Source organism: Scatophagus argus, chromosome 17 (assembly GCF_020382885.2).
Source record: "Scatophagus argus isolate fScaArg1 chromosome 17, fScaArg1.pri, whole genome shotgun sequence".
In the NCBI taxonomy this organism is placed as follows: Eukaryota; Metazoa; Chordata; class Actinopteri; family Scatophagidae; genus Scatophagus; species Scatophagus argus.
In genome coordinates this window covers 3,421,201-3,435,818 of record NC_058509.1, presented here as the reverse complement: position 1 = coordinate 3,435,818, position 14,618 = coordinate 3,421,201, and the positions used below count along the sequence as shown (strand labels likewise).

Sequence of the window (14,618 nt, the reverse complement as noted above, 5' to 3'; positions counted from 1 at the left end):
AGTAAACCTGAGTGCAGGCAGCCCTGAGAGTCATGTGAGGTGACGGGAACATACAATGGCCCTTTTCTGGATGCACAACTTAAAAACGGCTCAAGCAAAATGTGACGGATTAATGAATCAAATATAAAGTGAGTTTTGCTAATTTTATGCTCTAGACATACTGGCCTAATGCACGTAAAACTCCGTGCACATGCTCTGTTTGACCCCCTGTGCTGTTGCTAAATCGTTCTTAAAACGTTTATTTCTAACCCACACCCAACTGCATGATATTTTAAAGTTGTGTCAATAGCAGAGCGCGTCTTTAAAAGTGCATAACAGGACTGCTGCAGCGCTTAATAAACGACAGGCCGGGGTGTATAAATATGTTGACATACTCATAATCCATAGTAGATAACAGCTCTTAACTTTATCTAGACGAAGCCCAAAGCACAAAATGCAAACTACAGGAGGTGATGTCGTCACCTCTGGTTTAGCTGGATAGTACCGTGTATGTGTCAAGCCCTCGTAGTACCGCGATTACTACCAGTTTTACTCCACAACACAGCAGGCCGTGGCGTGCAGCGACCAGGCCTCGACTACACACAAGGCCGCTTGGAAATCCTCTACTCACTGTCACCGGGAAATAACCGGTTTAACGGACATACTGACCCTTAATACCATGTAATACGGCCCATATCCCCTGCGCTGCATGACAGTGTGAAATGTCCCAAGCAGATGAACACGTTAACTTTGTCAATCCACTCCACAGTCACACACAACACAGCGACAAACAGCGCACAAAATCGTTTGCTTGGCCCATCCCAAAGTGACAGTCTTCTGAAAATACAGCTAAAGCTGTTCGGATAACTTTGTGTTGACCCTCATCGTCATTTGCGTGATAGCAACCGTGATAAAGAAGGGATAAAGTGTCAATATGTGGCCACAAACAAGTCCGAGAAGAAGGCCCTCGAAACCCTGAGAGACACATTATTTCAAACAGCCACGTTGATTCATGAAAAGAAGGAAGAAAATATGTCAGTGTACGAGAGAGGAGGAGGAATGACAAGCGAGGAGTTCTCGAGATTTGACACAACGCACGAAAAATAACTGTTGTTCTAGGAAGTCCAACGGCAGTTATGGCGTTGAATTTATTTCTAGTGGAAAAGTTTCAAGCTCACTATGTCAAACCGCACCGCTCCCTTTTTTTCACAGAAGACACCCAATCCGCCCTCCACTCATCTCCGCAGGCCACCCAGATATCGGAAAATATGCTGATCAGCTCAACTGCTAATACTGTTTGTGGCCACAGTAAACATGAACAACGTTAGCAGCTCGGTAAAAGGCACAACAAGCCCCACTGCAGTGCTGCAGGAGAAAGATTTGTGGGAAGCTTATACTCACCCGAGCTAATGTAGTACCCCACTGCTGTTTTCTGTTAAGTCCGCCGGGTAAAATAGGGCAGGGTGGCCAGTCGTCCGCAGCTGCCAATTAGCGGCCGTTCATGTTTCTCCGGCAAAGCAACTTAAAACGAGGAAAAACTACTGCCCTGTACATTCTACACTACAGTCGCAAAATGGTGAATGAAGCCCCAAAGCCTTGACAACCAGCCCGTGCGGCCAATCGCGGAGCACGAACCTGTACAGTAGCCAATAGGATCCCGTAGAATTGCAGTGAGGGCGGGGCCACATGTCAAAGTAAATTTGATCGACGGCGCACCGCGGCCAATAGCAGTGTGGGAAAACACAGAACAGCTGTTGGGAGAGCGAGGCTGCGGCGGCCAATAGGACTCCTCTATGGGCATGTCTGTGAGTTATACAGGCACGCAGGACAGCAATGCATTCTTTCTCTCCTTTTCTCACTTCTTTCTCCTCCTTCTCATCCCCTCTTCACTCGTCTAAAAACATTAAAGGCGCAGACAGAGAGGAGGCTGTTATGAAACGGCTTGGCCTTATTCGAGGCGACTAGAACACACTCACATTAACAAACTGAGTGTAGATCAATATCATATGCTGCAAGCTGGCTCATATATTATAACTTCAGCTCTCACACACAAATTAGCTCTGACAAGCCAAGTTAACACTCTGTGAGCTCCTTCTTTATCTAAATGTATCCCCAGTGCTGTGCAGTGTCTCCGCTGGGCTCCATGTGAGCCACAGGTTAAGTGTAGTTTCAGAGGGACCACAAAGAACACCAACTCCCAAATTCTTTGGCTTTCTCTCCCTCCCATCCCTCTCACTAACTCACTTTCTATCCGTCCCTCCCAGCTAATCAGAGGTGCTCTAAACAGCACTGCATCCTTAAGTCCCGCCTACCCAGCCAATCAGGAGCGCTGCAGGAGGCTGTGCGTCACCGAAGCAGCGTGCAATTGGCTGAGAGGCCGGGGGTCTGCAGGCCAATGACCGAGTGCTTTGGTGAGGTCATTATGCTTGTTGCCATCAGCTTGGCCAAACAGGAAGAGTGAAACCCCAGTGAGTAAGTTGGTCCAAACGTGGGATTATGGTTCCTAAGAGAGTGACCCATATACACCATGGGCCTCCACACACACACACACGCACACACACACACACACACACACACACACACACACACACACACACACACACACTGTGTATATGCTGGGGTGTGTGCATGTGTTCGAGCAGGTACAGGCTGTAATACACTGAAGAATAGACCATAACATGCAAACAGGCTGAAAAAAAATACAGTTAAACACGCATGAGTGCATACACACAAACACGCTTACACACACACACACACACACACACAGGCCTGTGCCACGCACACAACACGCAGCATCCCACTGCAATTTCATAACACACTGATGATGTGTGATTTTCTGTGTAGCAGTGCGACGTGTTGTTTCTATAGCTTACAGGCACAGATGGCGAGTTTGGTCAATGATGATACAGAGATGGCTGGTTGCAGCATTGCAGTCTGCCTGGCCCGCGCACACACACACACACGCGCGCGCATATGCACACAAGGCAAGCGGGCACACTTAACACAATCACACACAACTGGGCACACGCGTATCCGAAAGCACCTACACACACATAGCAAGCGCAGTGGAGTCAGAACATGCCTGGGCATTACATAAGCTGTACGTGTACCGGAGCACGCACACACACACACACACACACACTGCGCCCAGCCCAGTGCAAGCAAACACATAACACACACTTTATTGTGCAAACTATAAAGCCTCTCTAAGCATGCAAACATACACGCATGAAACGTTGCACATACAACAAAGTACAGTGCAGGTTTATTAGCAGTGTGTAGTTTGTACAAGTACAACACGCAATCACAGACACAAACTCAGCACTTATGTGTTTACTGTACACATTTCATGGCTATCACATGTATAACTTGACTCATATATCTGTGAAAATGCACCCCACACACACACACACACACACACACACACACACACACTCGTAAAGGCAGAGTGAGTGGGATCTCTAGACATCTCCCACACCCCTGATAGTGAGGCACTGCAGTCCTTGTCTCTGTCTCTATAACTGACTGCTCATTCACCATAGAGGAGTGTGTATTCAGAAATGTAGGGCGAGTACTGCGAGCACACAACTTTGAGGGGTGGCTGGTTTCGTAAGCCGCCATCGGGAGAGACTGAGAGAGACAGAGAGAGAGACAGAGAGAGACAGAGACAGAGGGGGGGGGCTGAGATTTAAGTCTCAGAAAAGCTTTAGAATAAGACTGGAAATGAAAGTGAGAGGCAGACTTCAGCGGCAAAAGGAAGAAGTGAGACAGACAGTGAAGAAAATGATGAAAGACGGGGCTGTTGCACGGCGAGAAAGATGGGCGAAGAGGCAGACATGAATCATGCAAGCGGCGGAGCCGGCGAGGACGAGGGACGCAGGCAGAAACAGGGTGAATCGTTTGCTGCAGGAGTCGAACTGTTTGTGAATGAGTCCCATAAATCCAGCTGGCATTAGCACCTCCGAGTACTTTCTAAGAATGAGGCGGAGAGCCGCGGCTAAGCCCCCCAATCCCAGTCACTTTACACTTTAAATGCATTATGGCCACTTAACTGCTAAACAGCTCCAGGGACCCTGCACTGTACCTGACCCAACACTCTAACACTCTCTAATTTAAGTGTGTGTGTGTGTGTGTGTTTTAAAAAAAGAACAAATGGAGAGCGAGAGATGGACCAGATGAGTCCAACTCTACTCTTCCAGCACTTTGAGGTTGAGTAGACGTGCAGTAGATTTAACAGCCTGCACTTGCTGTGAATAATGAAATCCGAGATGAGTGTTCAGTCACTCAACTGCCTGCAAAATTAACGCTGGTAATGCAATTTAAATGTCTCTCTGGTGTCAGATGAATAGGTTGTGTCCCAAATCCATTTTTATTCAAACACTGTACTGTTAACAGTAGTAGCAGCATTCACAGTAAACAGAAGTGGATGCCAGGCATGCAGTGAGTGATATCATATTGGCCTGCAGCCGCGCAACTACAGATACTTTCAGATTTCACAACTTTACACGTGTAGTCGACGAGGCCGAAAACTACAGCAACGAGTGTGTGAGGGGACCTTTGAAGTGTCGCTGTGTTGTGATGTGCCGTCAAGCCAAAGTTTCAAATGAAGGTCACAAAGTTGCTGATGAATCACGGAGAGTTGGAACATTTACAGTTTCACGTCAAGTGAGGGGACTCGGTCTGCCGCCGAGGGCCAGGCGATACGGCCGAGAGCTCTAAAACCACCCGACAGTGGTGGAAGACAAACTCAGGTTCTGTACTCGTGGAAAGTAGTAAACGTACACGAGCGAGGAGCTTAGCTTTCACACCAGGCCTAACAAACCACACTCCCCCCGCCAAAGCAGCAGCAGTCCGCTTAAAACTGAACCAAAGCGACTCGCAGCGGATTACTTCGACTACAGCATGATTAAGTGAATTCACTGCACATATGGGAGCCTGCGAGTGGCGCACGCAACAAAACACAGTCCACCACAAACATCACTGCAGGAACAAATGCAGCAGGTGTGTAACAAATAAGAAACGTCTAACTTATCCTGGTTAGTTGATGTAAATCTAACAGTTTGGGAGATAAACCCACACACACTCAGATTTACATATGAAGAGTGGACTCCTGTCCTTGGCTGAGGTCTGTACTCTCTGACTTCATGTGAAGCGGCCCGTTAGATTATAATTTTTATAAAATTAGCTGTTACTGGAATATTGTTATAACAATATAAACGGCACTTAATGTTATTATTTTGTTTTTTGTTTCTGGTAGAAACTGGCAGAAATCTGGAGAGCCAAACTGAACCTTACGACGGACTGACTTTGGCAGCTGTGGCTGAAAGACTATTACTTCATTTTCATATTAATTCATTTGTTTGTCTTATTGATTTTTATCATCCCACTATTATCATTTGCATTTTTTGTGTGCATTAATCTTAAACCAGTTTATTGTTTATCTTTGTACTATTATCTGTTTGTCAGTCACCTGAAAAGTGTTTGCATGAAAGGTGCGACACAAAAAAAGTCGATCGACTGATTAAAATAACAAACCTGTAACATCAAAGCTGACAGACAAGTTAAACATGGCGGCATATCAACCAAACAAAGTGCAGCTTTATTCACCTCTCCAACATCTGCAGCACTGCTGCTGCTCAGTAGATGGCGCAGTTTCCCCTGTAGCTCCTCATATTTATTGACTGAATTATTTTATGATCGTCGTGCGTAGAACAAGCAGAATTTGCACAACTGACACATTTGATTCAAGCCTGTTTGTCACATTCGCAGAGAAAAGAGCAAGAAGCTTGAAACTAGAAACTTAATAAATCTTAATATGAACCGAAAGGATGAAAGTCTGAGATCCGCTTGGCTCCCTGCTTGTGATAAAAGGTGACTGAAAGGAACCTGACTTCCCCTCCAGGTGTTCCACATAGCACCCGGGGGGGGTCGAGAGCCTCAGGTTGAGAACCGTCACATCAGAACATACTGGTGAGGATCGTGGATAATGAATCCTTATTACTGAGGAGGCTGCTCTGCCGGCTCACTGAGCCATGGGGACAATCTGCCTCCAGAAATACACTCACACGCCTGCTGCTGCTGCTGCTGCACAGCCACTCAGCATGTAATCCTGCACACACACACACACACACACACGCCAACCGACTGACCCACCGACCGACCGCCTGCTCGAGCAACGACGTCCACCAGCATTCAGCGAGTTTAACAATACTGTAATTTGGTGTGTCTGTGATCAAAATTCAGCTTACTTTTCTTCTGTAATTTATTGTCATTACTGTCATTAATTATTCGTACCCTCCAGTCCACCGCCTTTTAACATCTGTGACGGTGCTTAACTCCTAACTTTATTTATAAAAAAGTTCATCTCATCAACATAAATTTATTTACAACAACTAGCTAACATTAAACTTATTCGAGATCACTTTTTTATATTTCTATTGTGATAATCATGATGGGAACCTAAGTTAAATATTAATCAAATAAACAATCAATCATTTTACTTTATCTAATTTGGTCTTTAAAATAATCAAAAGTAAATGGCTTATAACAGATTATTAGAATAATTTCTGAGATATCTTCTCATCAAATTAATTATAAATCATGTTATATAAAATGAATACTCGTTGCATTTTTGTGGTCTGGTTGCATGTACTTTAAGTGATTTGTGTTTGTTTTTAAGCAAATCACAGTTGAATGTGTCAGCCGCTCACACTGACAAAACACAAACACATGAAGGAAGGTTAATCACGTGCTAACGTTTCACACGTTGGAGGTCTTACTGTGACCTGCTGGTGGAAGTCAAGGCCCAGCAGGAGCTCAGCAACAACTCATGGAAATTAGCCTTCTGTTGTGATCTGGTTTCTGTCTCAGGCTCTCTGGACTGTGACCTCTGACCTCGTCCCGCAGCCAGACCACAATCCCTCCCGGCTGGAGGCCCGGCAGCCCGTCAATCAGCCTCCTTTTCATGCGGCTCCGTCCCCGCCTTCAGACCAGACGATGGATGCCGGGGAGGGACACACGCACACGGAGGGGAGGATGAGGCCTGGTGATCAGAGAGGTGAAAACGGGATACCGAAGGGAACAAGAAGGCACTTTAATGGCGAGGAGAGTAAAGAAAATTAGATGTGCAGGTACAGAACGAGTCAGTCACGGGTCAGAGGGCTGATTCATATTTATCACAACAAATCACCGACCTAAACCCGAAAGACAAGACAAGTGTCATTATTTTCCCCAGTACGTCTTGGACGTCGTTGCCGCGTAACGGTATTTGTTGTAGTTACGTAGTTACGTTAAAGTGGACAGCGAAAGACACTGTTATAACACCAGTCCATTACCTTCCGTAATGAAGACTTTTCCTGTTTCCAGACGTCTAGACACAAATGTGTGTTTACATTTTTTGTGTCAACAGACTTGAGGCAAACACTAAATCATCAAGCCATTGTGATCACAAATGACAACCCACGAATCCGTGACAAGTCTCGCGAGAGCTTGTAGAGACGATCCGAGAAAACCCGTGTACTACTGAAAACTGACAGCAGGGGGAGCCAGAGATTCACTGAGGAATTAGGAGAGAAATCAGCTACAGGCTTTTGACCTGCACAAAGTTGTCAGGTGATTATTAAACAGGAAGAGCAGGTGATCAACAGCTACTCACGATAGCTGAAAATAACATAAATACATACAGAATGTGTTTTGGAGGAGAACTTTGGACGTGTGCTTTGGCTCATGCTGGGACCTATTCTCATGATCAATTAATCATGTCAGTAGTTCTAAGGAAGAATCCATTGATCCCAGTCTCTCTAATGTGAAGAGTTGCTGGTTTTCTTAGCTTCCTGTGATAGTAAACTGATTGTGTTTGGAGGTCTACAGAAGCTGTTTGAAGACATCACGGTGCCTTCTGGGGAAACTGTGATGGGAATCTCTCGCTACTTTCACAAATTTATAGACCAATCAATTAAGCAGATATTCAGCAGGTTTACCGTTAACTAATGAAGATTACTAAATCATCTTTAATTTCAGAATCTGGCCACATAAAAATAAAGGATACCAAATAAAAAGCATCATCGTGATCATCATCACTCCTTTTGTAGTAGCCTGAGAAAGAGAGAAAAGCCAGGACCAGAGAGCAACCAGCAACCCAAACCTGTGTGTGTGTGTGTGTGTGTGTGTGTGTGTGTGTGTGTGTGTGTGTGTGTGTGTGTGTGTGTGTTGAGGGGGGGCAACACAGGAGTCTGATTCAAATCAAAAGAAGATGAACCCACAGTTGTGTACAGAAGAGATTTACCGGTCTGGTGAGTAATTAAAACTTCCATGTTAGCAAAATCAAAAACATGAGGTGGGTGGATCTCTGAGGTGTCGTTTGGGACGCAGTTAGCATCACAATTAATAAAGATCTATTAAAGATTTTGTCACGGCAATCATGAGTAATGCTGACGACTGAAGAACCGATGCATGGTAATTATTGTGCTCGCAGGCTAAATGCTTAAATGCTTGGTAGGAAAACATAAATATGAAAATCACCACACAGATGACTTTTCACACCTGATAACACGCCAACCCAAAGTCTTTCACTGAACTATTAAAGCGCGTTTGTCTCATCTGAACGTATACACAAAAGGATCAGAAAACACCACACGAAACGACGGCCAACAACCTCCTCCAAGTCGGAGTAGAAAGACACAAGCTCTGCCTCATGTTTGACAAACGACTCTTCTTCCTCCTGAAGTATTTCCTTTGTCATAACCAGATCTCTTCCATCAAGGTCTTTCAATAGCAGCCTCTCCAGGAGGAAATTAAATAAACAAACAAACAAACAAACAATCACAGGCCAGAGAAGAAGTGGGGATGCTTATCCCTGAATGGCTTTCTTTCATAAGATGAGCCAGGACTTTGATAAGTACTCGACTTGCTGTCGACATGAGTTGAGTCATGAAGGATTCATGGCGGGGGGCGGGCGGGCACGACGAGGCTGCAGGTTGGCGAATACAAAAACCACCAGCACGAGCAAGAGATGTGACTCAGTAAGACAGATCTGGTCAACGCATGTTTGACTGACTGGTATCTAAACCCAAACTCTGCTCTGGATGAGCAGCTAACGATTCGGTTCATGATCTGTCTGTTGGCATTACTTTTATTTTTTCCATCAATAAATGTATAAAACATCAAAACTACCTGTTGCCCAAAGTAACATTTTGTGGTGGAGACATTTTGAGACACAAACCTAAAAATAACTTAGTTTATTATCACATAAAAAATAAAGAAGCAGCAAAAAGCCTTCACAACCGAGAGGCTGGAGCATTTGGCATTTTTGCCTTAAAAAAAACCAAAACAAACCTTACGTGATAAGCAAACTATTTGAAAACTGGATTAAGGGACTGTTTCAGCTCTGTCTGTTTACATATGCTCCAGTGTCTCTTTAAGTCAGTTCACCTTCAAACTCACAACATGCAGAGGCAGGGCGGGAAAACCATGATTCTTGGTTTACTAAACGTTTCTCAAATGAAGCCGGTGAATGAAAGAAAGACACAAAATCTGACGTCCATTTTTACCTTTTTTTAATGAACCCTGATTATTGTTTAATTACAAATGAAGATGAACAGAGAGAAGAGAAACAGAAGTACAAGTGGGTCCTCCATGATAAAAACGAGACTCCGTCCCTCCTCTCGAGTGTCCGCTCGCCGTCGAGGGGGGGGACATGAGAGGAGAGACGGAGGCGACCAGAGAGAGAAGACAGGAGGAGGCATTTCAAATAATACAATGGTTAAACAGTACAAAGCTCTTTTTCTTACAGAATCCTCCAAAATGGAAAAAATATATATACACAACATCAAAAAAATGAAAATAATTGTTTCTTCCCCTGCTGTATATCATATGGGGACTATGTGACCCTCCTGTTGTCCATGGTAACGTGGTTTTAAAATCAGTGTGAGTGGGGGGGGGGGGACAAAAGGAGGAAAAAGACTGCACTGAAGCCAACTAGTTAACGTTCATGGAAAAGAGCGCAAACTGGAACAAAAACTCACAGAAAAACCAGGAGGAGACCGGGGGCCATGGCAAGAGGGTACAAAATCATCAAAAATAGCCTTGTTAATAATATAATAATTACAAGAGTAACAGTAATATGTCTGAAGAAATACAGAAGAAAATGATGAGAACAACACAGACGAACTTGATGGGAGGAAACATGTCAACCCAGCAGGGAAACTGTTGTTCTCTTGTGTTATGTTTCTTTGAAGCCACGACAGGTAAGGCAGCACAGGTGCAACAGTTCAGCTGCAGCTCCGCGTTTCGTGTTTTCTTTACCAGACGCACGTGAACCCCCAACATCTGTCCTTCAGAAACCCCCCAAATGGTTTTGCTGGCACTTTCCACTGACGGGGCCCTTTGACCCTTTCTTTAATAAAAAACAAAAAAAAGAAAAGAAAAAAAAGAGGAATGCTAAATGTTCATGCGAGACTTCGAAGGATGGAAGTAAGAGGTTTTCTGTGCCTGGTGAAGAAAAATAAACTATTTCGAAATGACCAAATGTGTGTTTAAGATACACACACGAGACCACAGCTGGTTGGACAATCTGGACAAGAAACCAGGGACTAAATGACCCGTGAGTTTATCTGACAGTCTTTTCTAACCTGTGTTGAACAGTTGTGTGTGTGTGTGTGTGTGTGTGTGTGTGTCATAACCACAGACCCCCACCCCCCCACCACCACCACACACACACACACACACTAGTGCACGTAGACAGCGAGTCAGATTATGGGAAGTCCCTCTCGCTCCACAGTGCTCTGAGGTTTTCTGATGCCATTTCCTCTGTGTGTGTGTGTGTGTGTGTGTGTGTGTGTGTGTAGTTTCTCTGGTTTGCCAAACGCTCCAGAGAGACTGTGGGGGCGTCTGATGTCACGTGTGATGTCATGTTTCCCTTTATTCTAGCCACAGTAAAGCCTCACTCTAACCAGGATGTGTGTGTGCGTGTGTGTGTGTGTGTGTGTGTATGGGCAGGGTTCAGACCAGCCCATACACACCATGTTCACACAAAGCTGCTTGAGTCCACAGTCCACGCTCAAAGCAAAGTCCAGTCATATCAGCTAGCTGCAGTGCTGCTGCTGCCTTTGCGAGCCAACGCAGAGCTGAAAACCTGCCGCCAGTGTTGTCCAATCAGAATCAGTCTGCTGTGAACACACGAGGACTTCGCCAGCTCCTCGTCACAATCTGCGTCTCTGCGGTTTTTAAGCAGGTCGGGGTCAAACAGCTGTGGGCGGGTGGGGGTTTTACCATGCAGGACGAAGTGGGCTGAGCCAAAACGGCCACGACTGGGCTCGACTCCGTCCTGAGGAGGTGAACCCCGCCTGGCCGCTACTCCAGGGTGGTTAAAATAAACACGCCCACTAACACCGTAAATATGATCTGACCCGGGTCTGATTAAAAGTCCCTGCCCACTCATTTATCCTTGTCCCGTCACGCCCCCCTGAATAAACAATAACTGTGTTTTCCATTTTTACAATATAAATATAAAACTCTGATACTGGTGGCCTTTGTCACTGCAGCTCAACGGTCAAGAGAAGGCAAGGGTGAGAAGGCAAAGGCTGAATTATACTGGAGATAATATGCCCATTAGAATATATACACATCTTTACCATTAAAAATAGTAGGATTTTCCTGATTTGTATCAAATGACCATATTGAAATATAATATTTGAATTCAATATATATTTGAATAAAATATATGTGTAGATTTACTTATTCAGTATCTCTCTTTTACAAAAACAGAAGGCATGGTGGTACTGTGTGAGCGTGATAAAACATTTTGCTGGGGGTACTTGATAAAACTCGTAGTGGCTCGAAAAAGGCACAATCTTATTTCCGTTTGTTCGTTAAAATGGGCAAAATATCTTTTTTTTTTTTTTTTTAACTTTTAAACTACATGAATAAAATGTCACAAAAATAAGCTGTTTTCTCAACTTGTCTCAGTGAAGGTTTTGCCTGAGTTAACCTTGATGCTCGACATTCATTTCATGGTTCCCGTTCTCCCCTGGACAAATCGGCTCGCCTCGAATCGTCGCTTCTCAAAACATCGCGTGAACAGATTCCGTTACCATCTCCAAAGTCCTCGGATCACTGCAAATGCCCTAAAATACTGTCCATGTCATTACGAGGCATAAGCATCCTTTGCCGGAAAAAACACAGTCTTTAAAAGAAATTAAAAAAACAAAAACAGGGGGAATGCAGAAGAGAGCTGCTGATTTGAGTGTTTGAGGGAGAGAACACCACGCATGCCCTCAATACTCCTCAAACACTGTGTGAAGTCAAGCAGGGACATGAAAAGCTGAGACACCCACTGTGTCCTTTTTGTTGTCTTTTTACACGCCAGCTTTGGGTCCACGCACACATTCTGAAACAAGTCCATTATTACCGCCCGGCTGGTAGCTGCTTTCTCATTTCCTCAACGGCAGAAGAGAAAAGGAGTGAAAGATCCGGCGCTTTCCTCACAGACCTCACAGGTGGTTTTTCTGTACAGTGGAAACTGCGTCCATTCGCTGGCAAGCGAGCGTCTAATGATGCCGTGCGATGGGTCAGGAGCGGAGAGGTCAAAGTCAGTTCATTAAAATCTTCCTCTCCGACTCAGGCTTAGTTCGGCTGTCCTTTTGTGATTTTACACGCCGCGGCGAACGAGCCGAGGGCGACGAGAGCTCTCGGTCCGGCCCTGTCGCGGCCTGATAGTGTCTGAGTTGTTTCCTGTAGAAAAGACGGTGATTGGAGAGTTCTTTCTAATCACCGCTTGAAAAGAAAAAAATATCCCTCTTCAGTCTGTTGAGATCCATCTCAGGTCTTTACTTTTTTTTTTTTTTTGCCCACTGCCCTCCATCTTGTAAACGACTGGATGGTGATGGTTGCAGACAGAGAGGCACTTCTGTAATCTCTATCAGGGCTGTTAAAGGTGGCTTTTTTAAGCAACATTAGGATCTGTCTGTCTGTTATGGTGAGTACAAATGAGGAAAAAGAAGCATGGAGGAGGGCTCAGCACCTTCGAGTGAGCCAGATGTGGGCGAGAAATTCATTCAGTCTACTGCTGTACAATTCAGGCTGCCTCGGTACTCTTTAAGATGAATGCAACTCGTTTTCACTGTCCCAGACAGACAAATAGACTAATTAAAGACATATTCTGGGCACAGGTGTGATGTGAGGTGATCCCTGGCAGACTTTATGGCATAACTGGCACCGCCACGAGGGCGAGGAGGCATTGAAAAGGCAATGTGCAATTCCTAAGAGATATTAAGAGTAGACTCCCTCTCTGCAGGGCTCTAATGTTAAAAATAAGACAGACATCAGTATACAGACCCGACAGCACAGATACTTTGTCTGCTGTGGGTTTGACAGGGTGCACAAGGGGGTCTTGCCTTGCAGTGCATTAGAGGCTACACAAGCACATCTATGTTCTATGCTTTAATGTAGGCCATAATGTCTAGTGGCCGCTTGCTGATAGTAAATTGCCACGGGAGGGTGCGAAGGAAAAGGTGTACTCCGGAAACGGTGACAAAACCTGAGAGGCAAAACATCCATCTTGTTTGTTACTACGGCGTGAACACGTAGATGTGACATATATAGGGAAAATATTTTGTTTTATGTTAAGTAATGTAAGGAGTCTGTGGGGCTGTGAGGTCAGTAAAAAGTGCCCGACAACTCCTCGGATTATTGCACAGAAAACAGAATTTCCTACATATGGCGCATGTACATAGTCAGAGATAAAATGAAGAAGAACATCAAAGTGATCGGCTTTCAGGTCACCGTCTCTGGTTAAGCACACTCCTGTGTCAAAGCCAAAACCTGCTGCGAGATATTATGGTCTACATCCAACTATTACGTTTGTTGACTAGACTCAGAGAGGTGTGTGTTTTCTTTCTAACATCCTCTGTCTGTCTGTGTGTCTGTCTGTGCATCTACATGAAGCTCAGCAGCCAGTGTTTTCCAGAGACAGCTGTGCTGTAGCCCTCTGCAGCTCTGAGCTCGCTCTGCGTTGGGTGGGAGGCGGTGGCAGCATCAACCCCAACATAACACCTCCTCCTGCTCTTCCTCCCCCGTTCTCCACCTCCCCCACCCTCCTGCCTGCCTCCTCCCTCTTCCCCTCTACCTCCTCCTCTCCCTCAGCCCTCACTTTCTTGTCCTCCGCCTCATCCCTCTCTCCGTCCGCCTCCATCTTCTGGTCTTCGCTCCAGCGGCGTTTGAAGCGGAGTTTGAGTGGGATGCAGCGCGTACCTCCGGGGCTGATGGGAGCTGCCTGACCAGGATCGCTCTTCAGGCCAATCAGAGGGAAGGCCAGGCTGCCGCTGCCGCCAATGGGAGGAGTGGCGGGAGTCTTGAAGACCTCCTCATCATCGTCAGGATCATCTTCAGCGTTACTGTGTGGAGGGGCGGAAAGGCTGCTCCCATTTCCATTAGCTCGGTGATGGTTGTTGAACTGATGGTGATGGTGACCAGCTGTTGGGGTGAAGATGTCACCTTCATCATCCTCTTCATTGTGATTGAGCTCATCTTCCTCACTAATATCAGTCACCTCCACCTCTTCTTCTGACTCAATGTCTGATATGGGCTCCACCTGGAGAGGAACAAGATATGACAGCATGACATTTAATTTAAGGCTGGATGTT

General features: G+C 45.4%; 2 protein-coding genes across 5 annotated transcripts in view; both read right to left on the bottom strand.

The window, feature by feature from the left end:
- cica (capicua transcriptional repressor a) overlaps window positions 1-7,475 on the bottom strand; it is a 37,500-nt gene extending 30,025 nt beyond the window's left edge. Inside the window, exons 1-2 of one of the 3 annotated variants that reach the window (XM_046418472.1) lie at window positions 7,314-7,475; window positions 6,874-7,021 (exon numbers count right to left, since the gene is read on the bottom strand). The gene's annotated coding sequence lies outside the window, so the exon portion shown is untranslated. Of the gene's footprint in view, window positions 1-1,380; window positions 1,628-6,873; window positions 7,022-7,313 lie in introns of those variants that run through there. The other 2 variants (XM_046418471.1, XM_046418473.1) reach the window with 2 other exon arrangements.
- A 2,041-nt stretch (window positions 7,476-9,516) lies between these two features.
- The window catches only part of erf (Ets2 repressor factor), a 32,277-nt gene continuing 27,175 nt past the window's right edge, over window positions 9,517-14,618 (bottom strand). For both annotated transcript variants that reach the window (XM_046417450.1, XM_046417451.1), the window contains exon 6: window positions 9,517-14,566. In XM_046417450.1, coding sequence (XP_046273406.1) covers window positions 13,922-14,566 — 645 coding nt within the window. In that variant the 3' untranslated portion in view covers window positions 9,517-13,921. The remainder of the gene's footprint in view (window positions 14,567-14,618) is intronic.